Below are 17,508 nucleotides of genomic sequence, written 5' to 3'. Positions count from 1 at the left end.
TATTTTCCATCAGGGCACAAAAGTGCTGTTGTTCTATTTATTGGTCAGACGTTATTCATCAAATAATCCTATGACCCTGTCATAATTCACAGAGAAAACCCAGACACTTCTGAGCACTTACCATCAGAAATGGGTTGCCTCAGGAGATATCGTTGGATGTGTTTTGGAGATACAGTATTTGAAATGTTTGTATTGACATTCTTCTCCATCCGTGCTCCATCACCCTGAACAACACAGGGCATAACATTTACACACACATAACCTCTCCTGCTTATTTTGTTCATCTGTATCGCTGTTTTTTCTGCTTATCTGTCTGTTTATCTGTGTGGATGTTCTGACATGCACAAGCAATGCTGTCTTTCACACAATTGACAATAATGCAAACTGTACACACAAAGCAAATGGTACACAGTGTTCTCCAGAAACTGGAACTGGTAGATTATTTTAAGGCTCCACTGTTAAAGCTTCTGATTCTAACTCACTCTCCCATTTAAAATTGGTAACTGCAGCATTCAATGAGACAAACACTTGAAATAGTCCTGAGTTATTCCTTATGTATACATCCTTAATCTTCCTGATCAAATCTTATATTCCATGTGAGAATTCAAAGCTGTGCCATTTGATGTTTTGCATGAATCTCATTTTTTAAATCTCGTTTAGAATCGTCCTATTTGCATCTGCTCTGTTTAGTGGTTCTGTTCATATGAAGGTTTCCTCTTCATGGATGTCTCAAGAGTGCCTGAATGACGCAGGATGCAAATTACCAGAAAAGCAACAAAGACCTCTGGTGGTAAAATTGAGAAACATCATGTTAAATGCATTTTCCCGTGTATCCCATCAAGCCTCGACACTAAAATGCCATTTAAATGTTTTGCTTTCATTGCTTTTTTTGGAACCATGCCTGAAGAAACTGCTCACATTTTGCTTCCAGTGTTTTTCATCTTTATTGTCATAAAGAACTGTTTCTTCAAGATTAATGAACAATTTCAAATCAAACATTTCTGCTTTAATATATTGAAATTTAATAGAAACAAAATAAAATGGAATTGAGAGATGCTTACACAATTTTACTATTAGAAAAATGATTTGTGCCAGATTTAAAATTAATCAGACATGCTTGTAAAATTGTATGTGCTGTTCCCTTTTTTAAGTCACAAGCCATATAATTTTAATGAGTACTCAAAGCAGCCTCACTTCCACCCCTACACACCCGGAACCAAGCACACAATAAACTGTCCATGCATTGTTTGGGATTTGTGAATGTCCTTGGTCTGAGGTCAATCAAGAAACGTCTGCTTTGACATACTTCAAAACACAATAACATACAATTCTTACAACTGCCGAAACACTGCCAAAGAATATTAATAAAGCTTGATTTGCATTGGTACTGTTTGAGAAGTATTAACAGACAACATTTGAAGTATCTCTACAGTTCAAATACTGAAATCAATCTCAACAAAACATCTTTCAATTTGATCAGCAACAGAAAACCAGTAATAGCCTATTTTGAATTCTAGTCAAGTAAAGAAGGCAAAAACACAAGAGAAAGCAAAGCAACTTTTATTCAATGAAAAGGCATTGCATCAAAAAAAACTTTATTTTTTGTTAACATGACTACAGCATCACAGTTTCAAAAACATCTGCAGCATTTAAACCCAGAGCAAAAACAAAGACAACATGACTTGGTTTACTGTGCATGTGGTACTCCACAATCTACTTCCCAGACCGGCTAGTCAACAACTCTGTACCTGAAAAACTTCAACAATTCTTGCCTCTGAAAGCTAATAGACCTCTTTCACAACAGCCAAGCTGTCACGACGCAGATACACACAGGTTTAATTAATCTAAATAATCATGGTTTTATTCCACTTCCTGTAGCTGTGCCTTTCCTCAGCACCAGCATGCAAATTATGAGCTCTTGACTCAGTTTAACTTGAATGGAAGTGAACCATGATTAGTACAACTGGAAGCAGGTCTTTGATTCACTATTTCATAATTAAAACGATGCTGTGAGTTATCTTTTTTAGCCAACGTCACACATCTTCATATTTTATCACAAAAATATGGCAGAAAATTAAAGTCCCAGAGGCTTAATAAAGCTGATCGATTAATCTGATTACAGGCAACTGGATGGCTTCAATTCTGATCATCTTTATCACATTGTGACACACATTGGTACTCTTAATAAACGTGAATATCCTTCAGACAATTTCTAAATAAATGAAACAGGACACCTCAGAAGACGCCATCATTAAAATGGAGATACGAGCATCGTGACGGTGTTAGCTGTGTCAAAGTAAAATGAGAGGCAGTTACAACTTAACATTAAGCTAAAGATGAGTGCACAAGTCTATTTAAATAAAGTCTTGAAAATAAAGCTGGTTAAGTTCTTCCTTTTCAAGAGTAACGTGGCTGTATGATAAATATTCATGTACCCTTCTGGTTTTTTTCTTTATGGCTGATGATGGAGTCAATCCAAATAGTCAATTCAAAGATAGATGCTCATTTACCCACTTTGTGTTTTAAGGGCCACAGTGCGTTTTGAATATACAAACATTCACCAGCAAATGGCTTGACTAGGGTCATCTAAATCAAGAAATACAATTTAAGTTTTCTTGATCATTGTATACATCTCCTCTTTACACTATATATACAGTACATAGCACAACTTTAAAATGTCAAAAGCTAAAATGTTTGAAACATCCAAAATTGCAAGAGAAAATGCTGAAGGGTTGCATATATTTACATTATAGATACAAGTTTACAAGCGCAAGAAAATTCTGTACAGTGATTGTACAGCAGGTAAAAAGCAATCATAGGAAAAAAATGTTCCTCAGACCTAAAGTGAGTTCTTCAGAAAGAAAGAAAAAGGGTTATCAAGGCTCCAGTGTGGACTGCCTGTTCTCATTGAAGACAAATCCATGTTGCACTGTCGGGCAGTAAACCATCAAAGGTACACGGTGGGAAGGGTTTTCAGTACATTCAAATGATGCCAACAAAAGTTCAGTACAATAAGCTATCCATAAACCAACCAACTAATCATTATGCTATCCATTAGCCAAACAACTGATGTTGTGGTAGAACTCGACAGAGACTATTTTTACACAGATTTTTATAACACAGTGACAAAATGTTATTTAGTTCTAATACTAATTCAGTTCTTCAAATAGCAATAACTTTAACTTCTCGTCACTAAAGAATCCCTGACAGCTGCATCTTCAAACACCCGATGGACATGAAGCCCTGTGCTGACCAATGATACAAACGTAGATTGTGACTGACTTTGACATTCTTCATACTTTCATACATTCCGTTACGCCGTTCATACAGTTGCGTGCAGGAGATCAGGCTGAGTTAAAGGAGTGTGGGTGATTGTCTGCTCAGGTATGAGGTTTACAAGGGGGCTGCAGAGGAGAGGTTTGGTCAACAGCATCAAGTGTGAGGAGTGTGTGTTTGCATCCCACAACCCCCTGTCAGACACACATCCAGAGCTACCCTGAGCTAACTGTGACTACGACTACACAGGACCAACCTGTCAACCCAGGCAGAGCCCAAACTCAGTCTTTGATCAGTACTCTTGTCTGGATAAAGGGAGTTAAGAGTCCTGCAATAGTGCAAACACTGCTGTTGTCGTGACGACACACACCAGCTGTCTTTAACTGTGTTAAAGCAATTTTCGAAGAACAGACAGGTTCTTGTTCATCCAGCGCTGGTTCAATCTGATGGTCTCCAGAGCCTCTTGCACGCTCCTCATCTGAGAGCCACGCTCCTTCAGACCTGAGAAGAAACACTGCACCTGCAAAACACAAAGATCACCCACTACAGGTGAGAGCCACATCGGACGTGACACTGAAGCATCCTGTGAACAGGATGCAACAAAAGTACACAAACCCTAAAATATACTGCAGCAAAAAATTTTATACAACAAAAAAAGGTCATACTTGATCAAAGTGCGCCTGTGTTGAGAACTGGGAGGTTGTAGACTTGATGATTGCCTGAAGGGGAAAGGAGCCCACAGGGAACCTAAAACAGACAACAACAACAAAAGAAAAGATGACAGTTCATCTTTTTCTTTTAATGAGAAGTACTCTTAAACTGTAGTGGGTATGACACTATGTGGCAAAGACCACTTACTTCTCTATGAGCTTGTCCCAGTGCTCTTGTACAAAATCCCAGGCAAATAAGTAGCCTGGTATTTCTTTGCACAGAGTGTAAATGACCAAAGGCAGCTCCTGCGTTTGGATGATGTCTCCACTCAGACTTAACAGCAGAATTCTAGACAGGCAGTAAAAGGCTTTGTTAAAATACCCCTTAGTGCTTACACAACACCGACACTAAACACATTATTCTAGTGCCTTCCACTGAGAATAGCATGTCCGTCAAGATTTTTAATCAATGTGATATTACAAAGGTTAAGGAAATGAAAGATCCATAGACTACTTAGATTCAGAAGAGCAAAATGCTTTCTATGATTTGCTCTGAACTCTAATCACAATGCAGTAATAGAAAAAAAAATTTTTTCAACTAAACTTAAAGGGAAATTATCACACAGATATATTTGATATATAAAGATGTATGTAAAATAATACAATAAAATTTTATATTTTGTGATTCGCATGATTATAGGTCAGTATCAGTAGATACTGACAAATCTGTGGTAGCAACAGTGTGTCACACAAAATTATCTGTTACTTGACTTGAATCAACAGGAAGTTTCTGGTTTGGATGTTTTAGTTTGTGTTGTTTCGGTGCATACAGCGTCTGGCTCATGTTAAGAACATAATAGGTTAATTACTGTCATTGTGTTGCCTCTTGATGAACGTGATGTAAAGTAAAATCTTTTAAAAATGTAAACATTACTGCTTTTTTATGCACTGGTTTCAAGGTATGTTTAAATTTTATTATTTAATTCCTTCTTTCAGTTTTTAAAATTATATTGACTTCAGATTTACATAATGTAGAGGCTTTCACTGAGGGAGATGAGACGTTGAAGATTGATCCTGGACAGAGGCACACAAACACAATACTTACGATACTATACGCCGTGCGTCATGAGTAGAGGCCAGGCCTCGCAGCATTTTGCGCTTCTCTGCATTATAGTTAACTTGTCCATACGCTGTGAGCAAAGTCTCCCAATCGTCATTTGACTGAGCAGCCACGTTGAATACAGTTTGCTGCAGATCACCTGGGATCCTAAAGGAATATGCAAACATATTTAGAGCTACTAGTGCACAAACTGTCACTTTACTTCCTACAATCTGAATTTCTGACCCAACATCCCTTCTAAAGATGGTTTCTGTTTCTAGGATGCTGCTCTCAACCTGTTGAGATAACGTGCCAGAGAAGCAGCTAAAATAATAAAATGCTTTTTTTTGTTTCAGACGTACCGTGAGGTCCCATTAGAGTCCACATACTGTTTGAACAGGGCCTTGGCACGCTGAACACAGTTTTCTTCATTCAGACTGCAGGCTGTCTCCAGCAGGGCTGAGCGCAGCTCCTGCTTGGACACATTCTCCTCCTCTTCCCATGTCTGTTTATTCATCAGAGAACCAAACTTTTGCAAGATATAATTCTGCCGCAAGGAAAGAAATATAGTTAAATTCTTACACAGGAAACAATAGTTCACATTGATAAGTAATCTTAAACATAGTATAGTATTTTCAAAAAGCAATCTTATGATTTTATTAATTTTGAAGTTCAAAATTGATCTCAGTAAATTTCAATAAATCGTGCGGGTCAACTTATTTACCTAATACTAGCAAGCTTAGTATATATCAATCAATAATCTGCATTGTGACGCAGACTTCTTAACCATATTGTGTAAAACTGTACCTTCATACGGGCCACTAGAATTTGCTCCTGTCTTTTGTCAAGCAGTTGGAGGATATTGTTAAGCTGTAACAAAGCCTCTGTCACAGGGGAAGTCTCAGTTTCATTGGATATATAGTTCAACAAGTTGAGAACACGATCAAAGGACACACGTCCCAGTCTGTTAACAGCACAAGAATAAAAACCTTTTAAAGTCAAACACAGGCAGTGGAAAATAATCTTGAGTGTGTCTGGGGACGGGCCTATTTTTGGACAATTTCTGTAAACTTGTGTATTAAGTTATTGACATTCAATGATGTCTATTTTACCTGGAGAGAGCAAAGATGTTGTGTATGAGTGAAGCACGGTCCTCTTGTGTCAGAACACTGACATTATTGGACAAAGCTTGTCCGATTGCATTCCATCCCTCGTCTCCATAGTGGACAATGTAGAAACCTGTGTTTTTGTAGTTCATCTTCAACCACTTTACACTTTCTGGCTGCTTGAAGGAACCTGAAAACACACATTAACACACACATACACAAAAAAATTCATCAACACTGGTAACAAGACTATAAAACGTGACATTGGTCTACACTATGTTTTACCTGACTCGGTCTTCAGAGTGAACACCTGTTTACACTCAGGGGCCAAACTACAGCTGTCGTTTACATACGTCACTGGGATATGCCACAAGCTGGACAGAGTGCAGAATACACAGCGTTGTAGTGAGAAGAAGAGCTCTCTCATTCTGTCTTTGTGTGTGTGTGTGTGTGTGTGTGTGTGTGTGTGTGTGTGTGTGTGTGTGTGTGTGTGTACGTACAACCCACCTAGAAGTGTGTGTGGCATTGTCGGACGTGAGAAGGAAGTGCTCCTGTGTGACAGTGACCTCATCTCCCTTGTGGGTTACAGTGACCAATGGGAAGCCTTTCTGTGACGTCCATGAAGTCATCATCTCTGATACATTCAAGTGCTGTGTGGAGACATCCACCTGAGGACAAAAGAACAAATCCAGAGTCAGTGCCATCCAATTACATGTCCATTGATCTTTCTGAATAGATTGAGATAAATGTCAGTTTAACCTTATATTTTTCATCTATTAACAGGGATGTCAATGAATTACAATCTAAACAACAAATGATACACATATCAACAATCTCTGAGTGGTTACTGGCCTTTGACATCGAAAAAGTAACTTCATAATTTGTCTTTTAAATAACTTTTTGGGCAGGTGTCATTTAACAAATTACCAGAGGAAGGAAACTAAGCCCATCTAAATAAGTTAATACTCGGGTCAGCAGTAAAACATAATGAGCTGGCACACTACTGCTAAGCTGAGGCTCTGGCCATGTCATTAAGTATTTCCAACCAAAACCAAATACTATGCATGCACGCACACATACACACACCTGAGTAAGGCTGTTCCACAAGTCGTCAGTATTTGTGTTCAATCCAGTGAACTGTCTTAGGTACCGAATGATACCCTTCCTGAACTGTTGGTCTCCTGGAAGGAAGGCATTCAGCATAAGGAGAATAGATGCCCCCTAGAGGAAGCACAATAGTAAATCATGATCAGAATTTAAACATAACAGAGCACAGCTATATTAATAACCAATGTGATGTCCCCAGGATAAGCAAATAGATGTGGAAGTACATTCATATAAATGTCATTTATACTTATACATACAGGTATAACATAGACCACTTATTAAAATGTACCTTTTCATACGAGACAGAGTCAAACATCTCTTCCACCTGTTCAGGTGTATTAACGTTTGTAGACACAGCATGAGAGGAGTTTAATGCATCTTTGTCCAAAGCTCTGAACCGCACTGCTAAGAATAAATTACCCTGCAAACAAACAAACAAATATATTGCCGGGATGATGTGAAACACACACTATCTGCTCCAAATTATACTAGAGTAACCCAGACCCATAAGTATGAACTTACAATATCCAGCTGAGGAAACACTGCCTGAAGTGACGTGTACTGCATGTAAGTGGCAAAGCCTTCATTGAGCCACAGATCATTCCACCAGCTCATAGTTACCAGGTTCCCAAACCACTGGGAAACAACATTAAAGGCAGATTAGACCTGAGGGCAAAATATCCAATATCTCTGACACTTTCAAACACAAAATGTTTGACATATGTACCTGATGGGCCAGCTCATGTGCTACGACCGAGGCAACTACTTGTTTTTCCAGAGGAGACGACAGTTTGTCAACCAGCAGGCTGGTCTCTCTGAAAGTGATGAGGCCCCAGTTTTCCATGGCTCCTGCCAGGAAGTCTGGGATGGCTACCAGGTCTGATGAGCGAGAATTCATGTCACGGTGTGAACAGAGGGGTGAACACAATCAATAACTGGAAGACGAACAACTTGCAAGTGCCTCTGTGTACTCACCTAATTTTTTGAGAGGGTAGTTAATTTCAAAAAAACCATTGTAGAACTCTAACAGCTTGGAGGCTGTGTCCAAAGCATAGTCAGTGTGCTCCGTTTTCTCTGGTACAGAGTACACGGACACCTGAAACACACAGATATATTACAGTATTAATACGTGACGAGACTTAAAAAATACATGTACAGCCTGCAGTGACAGCATCACATTTGCATCAGACCTACCAAAGTTTCAGACACATTTTTGCTGATAGGGGTGAAGTTTGCAACAATGAAGGCCACCAGATAGGTGCTCATGTTGACACTGGTCTTTTCAAACTCATCCTTCATGAGGCCATTGGGAAGTTGTGTGATTTTAGCCTGCAAAATACAGAATGAGGCTGAGATTCATACCAAGTAATGATGAAAGTACCCTCTTGACTAAACCCAATGTGGCATTTTCTCTGACTTCTGGAAAGTACAAAAACTGTGAGCAAAAACACAATTCATGATGTGCTAGCTTTGTCACGGTTACAAGCTTACAGCGGCTCAGTGGGTAAGGAGGTCTTGGGTTCAAATCCATCTGAGACTTTTCTGTGTGGGGTTGCAGACAGATATGCCTTCCCCCATCACCATAAAATACTAAATGTAGGAGAACTGATGACTCTAAATTGACCATGAGCATGAATGTGAGTGAGAACGGTTCTTTGTCATTCTACGTATGACCCTGCAATGAACAGGTGAATTGTCCAGAGTGAATTGCAGAGAATCCTATTTTATTTAGTATACTATCAGTCTGAAGCTAGTAATCATTTACATCATACATAATGACAAAACCTGTTTGAGTCACTTAATTAATTGTACTTTGACATTTTGATATGTTTAAATAATGACTGTAAAATGAAACTGATGCTGAAACTAAAACTTTTAGTTTTGAATCTCAACCATAGTTGTCAATTATCATCGGCCCCTAAATCAGTCTCTGTACATTCTAGATGGAAACCAAAAAACTTTTGCTGACCCTTTTAGCAATCAAGGTGGAGTGTTATCATATTGTAGAAATAACTGTAACTTAATCAAAATGATAATACCAAAGGCATGTTGGAAAGAGCCATGTAGTTTGGTTTTCTGGTGATCTTAATCACAAAGGTGGCTTTAAAGTCTGGTTCATCGAAGCATGGAAAGGCTTTCCTGGCTGACAACGGCTCAAACTGGGTTGCAGCTAAGACCCTGCACAAAGGAGGAATATGACGATACAATCATATATTTTCATCTTGACTCAACAACATAACCTTCAGCTTCACTTCCACCAAAGCAAATTAATCTCATGTACCGTCTTTGTCCATCTTTGTCACTGTAGGAGCTGTTGTAGAAACCACTATAGCTGTGTGAGAGGCTGGCTGAATAATCCAAGGTCAGAACACAGAACTGGCCTGCCTTCAGCTCATCAGAGAACTTGACAGCTATCTGCTGTCTGGGTTTGTACTCCAGTATGGTCACATCTTTGGCCTCCCCATTACCTAGCTGGAAAAAAAAAGTACAAGTGAAAAGACAGCAAAATGTTTCGTTGTTCTTTTTTTTTTATCCACACCCATGCACATGTAGTCATGCATGTTGCAGAATGAAAGCTAAATAATCAAAATTCTTCATAAGCAAACGATTCCCTTCCAATCCCACCTTGAAGGTTGCTTTGGAAATGTTGAGACTAGCACTGTGCAGGACAATGCGTTTGGTGTTGTGAAGCACAGACATTTTGATAAGAGTGCGGCCAGAGAAGGTCATGTCTTCAAGCTTGGGGTTCAAGTCGAGGTCGTAGCTGAGAGGACGGATGCTACGAGGCAGCCGGTACTGTGCCCATGGAAAAAGTTCACCATTTGTGGAGACAGGGTAGACTGGCTCCGATGGAGTGGTCTTATTTGGCTTAACACAGCCCGTCTACAGGAAGATAGAGGGGCAAGTTTATGACAGAGTAATTAAACACGGAAATGGTCTATTGAAAGACTTGTGTTACATTATTCACATACAGTCACAAAACCCACATAATTACTGAATATTTGTCTTACCTTAGTAAAGGTGCAACCAGGTAAGAAATACAATACCATGGTCATAGATGCCACTATCACCAAGAACAATACACAAACAACTGTGGTGCGGGTTGAGGGTCGTGGGCACGACCTGCAAATAGAGATTAGCATTAATCACTGTGACAAATTCACAAATGCAAGACGTGGATGATGGTGCTATGGGAGGCAGCCCATCAGACTATCACCATTTTCAATGCATCTCCAGCTGTAAATAGTTGGGAAACTGAATCATATGAGTCACTTTTATGCTGCACAAAAGTGTCTTGCTTAATATACAATTACTATACTAGAATAAAATGCAGAGACACATGGCTTGTTTGGTAAAAGATTGCTTTATGGAAGAATACTTCACAGCTCTCAGATGATGATGTCTTCAGTCAGCATATTACCTGGGAGGGGACTGTCTGGTGTAAGGGGAAGATGTGGATCTATGAGCAGAGCTGCGGTTCATGAAAGACATGCCCAACAGACGGGCTGAAGACTCGCAATCCTCTTCATCCTCATCCATGTCATTCTCTCCCAAGCCTCGCACAAGCAGCCGTGAGCTGCGAGGCTCATACGTCACATCTTCTGGGTCGAGACTAGGAAACGTCTAGAAAAAGTAAGTAAAGTGCACGCTGTTATTAATCCAGTTAAATTGACATACGTTTCCCAAATTTAAATTAACTGGTTTGCCTTCACAGGTAAATTAGTTTGGGCAAGGCACTATGTTATAAGTGGCAGACAATGATGGAGGTCAAAAGCAGTGGAGACTGGAAAACACACCCAAGGTTTGCAAGACTTGGTTTATAAAGATTTATGATAGGGTATGTTTGTATTCTGATAAAGGGTTTGGCTGGTCTTCAATATACAGTTGTAGGTAGCATGTATAAGATAACATGAGCATACTGGAAATGCAGTAGGTTCTTTGGCTAAATCCACAACATCGGGCTCTTCTTCAAACATGCTGTTCTCAATCATGTTCCTCGGCAGGTTGGCTCGCTCTAAAACACACAGTCAGAGAGAATGGAAGAGGAAATGGTGGAGTCAAGATCTCCCAAAGAGGAAATGTATTTCCTGCATCACAATGCCCCCCTAAAAAAACAACTAACAAAATGCACACAAAATAAGAAGAAAATAAAATAGACACTCGACATATGGACATGATAATGGGCATAGTATCTGTAATTTAGAGCCTGAATTTAAAAACACTAACCTGTGTCTTCAGCAATATGACAAAGGGTAAAGCAAATCAATGTAACTCTAAGGCAATTTTACTTCTCAGTAATTCTTTAAACAATGAGGAGCATGTTCAACTTCCTAATTTAATAATAATGAAATCGCTTCGCAAAGCATGTCTCCTATTTTACCTCACATTCCATGGATACTTTTAGTGGCCAAAGACAATGGATTTTTAGTCTCAGATTGTGATGGCTTTAATTAAAATGCACAGAGAGACAGAAATAAATAAATGAATGCACAGTGTTCACACAGAAATGACAGCAAAGGTGAGTTTTAACCTAGAATAGAACAAAAAATACCTAAGTACAATGTCTTACCCTTTCATTTAAACTGTTGCTAATAAGACTGCATTGTTGTCAGCGTGTCGCTGTCTGTGGTATGACTGTCTATTAATAGGTGCAGAACTAAGCAGTGTGTTACGTGTACTGTTCAAAATATACATGATAAAAATAAGAACCATAAAACAAATCAAACTTTGTCATATCCACCAGTAACAAATGAGGGATACTGTAGAGATATTAAGATGAAAACTTTTTTGATAATGCTATCATCAGGACTACAATAAAGTTGTATTCATATCAAATATGAATCATCAACAACTCCTCATCAAGTGTGTCTCTTCTTGTTCAGACAAAACTTGCAACAGCCGCTCCCTATAGAGCATGTGTCTTGGTTTGACAAATGCATTCACAACTTAATTTAAGTTAGGTAGGCAGTGATAGAACAAACACTACCCAGAAACAGAGTACTGATTCTGGATGGCTGGTCGCTACAAAAAAAAATTAAAAATAAATCAGGCATAGTTTATGTTCTATAAATGTGTTCCTGAAATGTGATTTTGAGTGACACCAGAAAAACCAGTCACAACAACTGAGCGCAAAGATTTGATTCAGTAATTATGTTTCCTGGTAGGGATGGTGGAGTGTGTGAAAGAAATATGATCATTCTGTTTGTTTTAATAACACTCCCATGGCTTTCGGTCTATACAGGAGGCAGTAAAACAGTTTGGCTCTTGGCTGCCTGAGCTAAACACGACCTATTATCTCAGCACACAATGCAACAGCCATCCATATCAAACCAACAAGCACCAACTGGACAAACAGTGCGGTTGTGTTACAACTTTGTACTTGCGAGCGGTGTCAAACAGTTACCATGATTCTTGTCAAAAGCGCCATCAGGGCCACTGTTTCGCATATTTTAAATATATTGTGAGTAGTTTCAATTTACTTAAGTAAAACAAGACTGTTGTTTCCAGCTATCATTACACTACATGGCTGACCAGGGGGGCTGAGTTTATATCAGCTTCGGAGAAATTTAAACTAAAAAAAAATAATTCTCAAATAATTCGGAATACAATTTAGCTTTCCATTTGCTTATCAAAAGTCCAGCCGCCTCCTCAAACTACTGTATGTGTCCTCGGGTGAATGTCACTCCCAGTAAGCATGCTGCTAATGCGTTAGTTACTAGCTGGCCTGCTGCTGTTAGCTTGATTTTATCATAACTAAACTGTCCGATCCTTACCTGTGCTGTTGTTGTCAAATGGATCCATGATGTGCTATTTCCAACTGCGTTTCGAGTCCAAACTTGGGATGTTTCTACGTGTTTAACAGCGGATGAACAGACGTGATGTTTTTCTTCTCTCGCAGGTCACCACAACGCACAACAGGCTATCTATCACAGGCTCACAAACAACAGCAGCCGCAGAGCACTGTACTGACGACAGCTGCGTAGATGCTAACCTGGGACTAGCCAACTTCAGACAATTTAAAATGATGGAAAGACATCCACTTGGCTAACGTACGCTTATTTTAATAACTTTATAATACATTGTTGTTCGTAAAATAAACGCTAAAAAGCTAAAGTTATCAGAAAACTCAAATCTTGAGCTACAGTACAACAAATATCATTGTTGTATCGCTACTTTAACTGGGGGGGAAAAAACAAACGCTACTTTCCTTCCTGCCTGACCAGTTGTTGACATCCACACGTCAAATTACGATACTGATATTCTATTGGTTATTACCGCCACGGGGCGGGACCATGACGTGTGCCACCACTCCTCTTCAAGAGCATAGCGTTTGTTTTACATTGATTCTGCATATGTTAAACCTACAGCTCAAAGTTGCCCAATATTCAGTGTGAATGGTAAACTGACAAATGATAAATATGCTATCTAAACATCGCAGTCAACAGATTTTTTTCAAATATTTCTTAGAAACTTTTCACAAATGGACAGATGTAATTGTGAAGATGTACATCATATTACACATTTTCTAAAAAAAAAACATTTGAGTAAACAGTTAGGTAAATCAAGGCCTTTCATATAACACCCTTATAATCATACTTGTGATAAGTACTAACTTGTACTGTACTGTACTGTATATGCTTGTGATGCAAAACAACAACAACAACAACAACAACAACAAAAATAAAAGGAACTGATGCAGTTTTTTTGTAAAATGCTGGGATTAACTTTATTTATTTTAGTTAAAAAATTCTTGCTATTTTTATTTTGAGGGAGATTTTTCATATTTGAACCTTCATATGAACCATCTGTTCATATACCGTCTGAAGTGTAGGGGGCGGTAATCTCTTTAACGCTAACCGCGATTTCACAACAGAGAAGAAAACCATCAACGTTCATTCATTCATTCATTCATTCATTCATTCATTCATTCATTCATTCATTCATTCATTCATTCATTCATTCATTCATTCATTTACTGCCACTTCATCCGCAGTACCAGGTCACGGGGAGCTGGTGTTTTCCTTATGTTACTCGAGTATGGCTCAGGTAGAAGTCAAACTGTTTCACCTGTTCATTAATGAATTTGAGAAGTTGGTTCGATTGAAACAGCGCTTCTCAAATACTGTAGTGGGGCGCGCCCCCCCTAGTGGGGCGGTGTCGGAGGGGGCCGTGTGTGACCCTGGGGAACATGCTTTTTTGCCGTACTAGAATAAAATGTAATTGCACACCCAACTGAATCTGAATTTGCTATTGATTGATTTCATTCAATTTTATTTTTCAGTGTCGAATGGTTTAATGAGTTGGTCAAAAATCTTTACAGTTTAAACAAGGTGGGGGTTTGTTTTTTTTAAATTTCAGGCAATTGATTCACTTAAAATCTTTTCTGTTATAGACAAAAAAATAAAGTTAATAAAATTATTATTTGTTATAAATTGAATAACAGGTATATTTCTTTTTTGTTTTCTTCAATTGTCAAACTGTAATTTCATCTGTGCTGTATGTCGTGCATATATGGTACATTTGACAATAAAGTTGACTAACCATGACTATGACCTCTGCATAACATTGTATCCATATTCCTAAAAAATAATGTAGATAAAATTATTCTTTGTTGTATATTGAACTATAGGTATACTGTATGTCTTTTTTCGTTTATTGTTAATAAGGATACAATGTTATGCAGAGATGTACAGAAAATTGATATTAACTATAGATTCGGCGTAAAGTGTGTGTGTGTGGGGGGGGGGCACGGATTGTTTTGTTCTTGCTAGGGGAGCGTAACAGAAAATAATTGAGAAGCACTGGATTGAATGAATAAATATCCTATACGGGCGATGTCGTGATGCAATAGCAATAGTTTGCCACTTGGTGGCAGCATCGACATCCATATACTATATTTTTTTTAAATCCTAACCGGCAGACGACGAATCAGTGACTCTTGTGCAGACAGAGACCCCAGCATAAATACCAGTTTAGATGTGCTAAATATGTCTTGTTTCAACGTTGTGTGTTGACATAAATCATTTCTTTTCAATGGTCCTGTAAAAAAAATTCCTGAGCATAATAGTATCTATTTTTCAACTATTTTTATTTCTGGTTTTGCAGGGAGTAAATTTCCACAAATAACAAAACTGTTCATTATTACCAATTGTGGTCCTAATATTAGAGTTCATTCAAGAATGTTTTGTCATGCAAGACATTTTTGCTGTGCTAGGCAGGACTTTGGCACAGAGGAGTTCCCAGAATTGTGACCAAATTATGCACAGAGCAGATTCTGCAGTATTGTCGCCTTGGCCTGATATTAGTCTAGCTCTATTAATGAAGACTTCTGTCCAATTAAGTGTAACAGGGATACCGTTAAGACCCAGGGCGGAAGCTATTTAAGCAGCTGGTAGCAATGCTCTCGCTCTCTCTCTATCAGCATCAGACGTCACATGCGTAAGTGCGGCCGCGGTGCAGGAAGTCACGCCAAATATGGCTGAGCGATATTTGTGATTTTAGTGTTTTAAAGAGTAGTCTTAGCTTTTAATATGGTGACCGCTCATAACACAATCTGACATAAATGCACTGATTATTGGACAGCCGAGAACTGGGGTTTTTAAGGATTGTTCACCATGCTTCCAGCCACCTGTTTTTATTCTAATAAATGCTGTTCTTTTTAGTATTGGTTTGCGCGGTGGCAGACACACACCTGAGCCACACCTTAGTGTGACTAAGTCCCTGGATGAGCCAGGTAACGCTCATTTGTTGGACTGTTTTATGAATGCTTATGGTTTTTAGAAAATGTATGAATTAATGTATTCTAATTTCCTGTTCATTTTATAGAATTGTCCACAAGTGCGATGACTGTCACTGTTCTTTCCCTAGTCTTTTAGAGTTACTGGCCTGTGTTTTATTTCCCTTTTTATTATTTTATTTCTATTTTAACTGACACATTACAAGGGCAGGAGCGTCACCTACACCGACAGGTACAATTATTTAAGAGTGGTAGGGTCGGGGGGAGACGCATGGCTCCATTCCTCTAGTGACCCTCCTTTTAATTGTTTTGAGTCATTGCTTTATTTATCCTATATTTTATTGTTTGGAGTGCCTTGACTGTATATTGGCATCATAACGTGTGTGCTGTGTCCGCAGTGACTCCCAGTATTTTAGTGTGTGTTTTGGGCTCTAGAAGGTGAAGCCTTTGGGTACTTGTGCATAACTACCACTGCTTACCTGTCAGGTGTTTTTATACTGTGTGGCGCTAGGCTTGTCTCATTGGCCTGCCCTGTAATTTTAGGTGTCGGATTTTTAATTGTTTTAAATAAGGTTTTAACCCAGTAACCTGTTTTAATAAATTGTAAATTCTTGTTTAATTACCAGCCTCTTGTCCCGTTTGTTCTGGACACTGACCTGTGTTTTTAGTGGGTAGATTGAATTTAGTATTTATAGTCTTAACGACCACTAATTCAATACTACATAAGAAAAGACACTATAGTCCCACTTTGACATCAGGCTAGCTGGCCTCAACAGAAATTTACTTTATCTTCTGACCAATCGTTCGAACTTATAGATATCATTCACACACTTCTGAGTCACCAAAGTGCAGTTAGATTTGTTTGGTAGTATTGTAAAGTCTGTATATCTAATATTGTGATTCATGAGTTAACAGACACAGGTCATTTGAGTGCACTTTGTCCAATATGAGTCAGTTTGTGGGTAAGTTGTTTGCATCACATTTCAAATGGCATAAGGTTTCTTTATTATTAAAGAAGCAAAATTTTGTACACACTGAAAAAAAAAAGTTTAACCTAGAAATTCAAAATTTGGTGTGTGTGCGTGTGTGTGTGTGTGTGTGTGTGTGTGTGTGTGTGTGTGTGTGTGTGTGTGTGTGTGCAGGTGTATCCTGGAAGAGTGTCGTCTAATGATTTGGTTGTGATGATATGATCGGTTTCTCACCTCAGCTCTAACAGACGTCAGCAGGTGTTCCTCTCTTTCTTCTAAATAACTTTTCTACTGCCCTGTCCTCATTTTCCTATTGTCCTTTTTGTATATGAGGGCTTTTTTTTCCATCTGCTCATGTAGCAGGTGGTTAGGTCCATTGTTCACAATAATGAGACATCCATCTCCCATAATGCAACAGTCATCTTGAAGACAAATGACTTGCCCCCATTTGAGGCAAACACACACACACACACACACACACACACACACACACACACACACACACACACACACACACACACACACACAAATAGGCACAAACAAGGGACAGTAATCACTGAAGCCC

General features: G+C 38.8%; 1 protein-coding gene across 2 annotated transcripts; it reads right to left on the bottom strand.

Annotated features, from left to right (window-relative positions):
• Window positions 1–1,544: 1,544 nt before the first annotated feature.
• Window positions 1,545–13,462, bottom strand: lnpep (leucyl/cystinyl aminopeptidase). 2 transcript variants are annotated; one of them, XM_068310794.1, is made up of 22 exons: window positions 13,013–13,462; window positions 11,159–11,253; window positions 10,660–10,862; window positions 10,250–10,361; window positions 9,864–10,121; window positions 9,520–9,710; window positions 9,278–9,416; window positions 8,433–8,567; window positions 8,214–8,334; window positions 7,966–8,117; window positions 7,761–7,874; window positions 7,528–7,659; window positions 7,218–7,352; window positions 6,639–6,799; window positions 6,417–6,505; window positions 6,138–6,321; window positions 5,833–5,989; window positions 5,388–5,572; window positions 5,032–5,193; window positions 4,135–4,275; window positions 3,942–4,023; window positions 1,545–3,796 (listed from the first exon to the last, which is right to left on the bottom strand). In XM_068310794.1, exons 1-22 carry the CDS (start codon window positions 13,038–13,040, stop codon window positions 3,665–3,667), a joined length of 3,108 nt encoding a protein of 1,035 aa, XP_068166895.1. In that variant the 5' UTR covers window positions 13,041–13,462; the 3' UTR covers window positions 1,545–3,664. The 2 variants fall into 2 exon arrangements, with proteins under 2 accessions (XP_068166895.1, XP_068166896.1); XM_068310795.1 differs by lacking the exon at window positions 11,159–11,253.
• Window positions 13,463–17,508: the final 4,046 nt, after the last annotated feature.

This window comes from Antennarius striatus, chromosome 3, assembly GCF_040054535.1.
Source record: "Antennarius striatus isolate MH-2024 chromosome 3, ASM4005453v1, whole genome shotgun sequence".
Classification (NCBI taxonomy): domain Eukaryota; kingdom Metazoa; phylum Chordata; class Actinopteri; order Lophiiformes; family Antennariidae; genus Antennarius; species Antennarius striatus.
The sequence above is the reverse complement of the archived record's forward strand: the minus strand, read 5'-3'. Positions and strand labels throughout refer to the sequence as shown.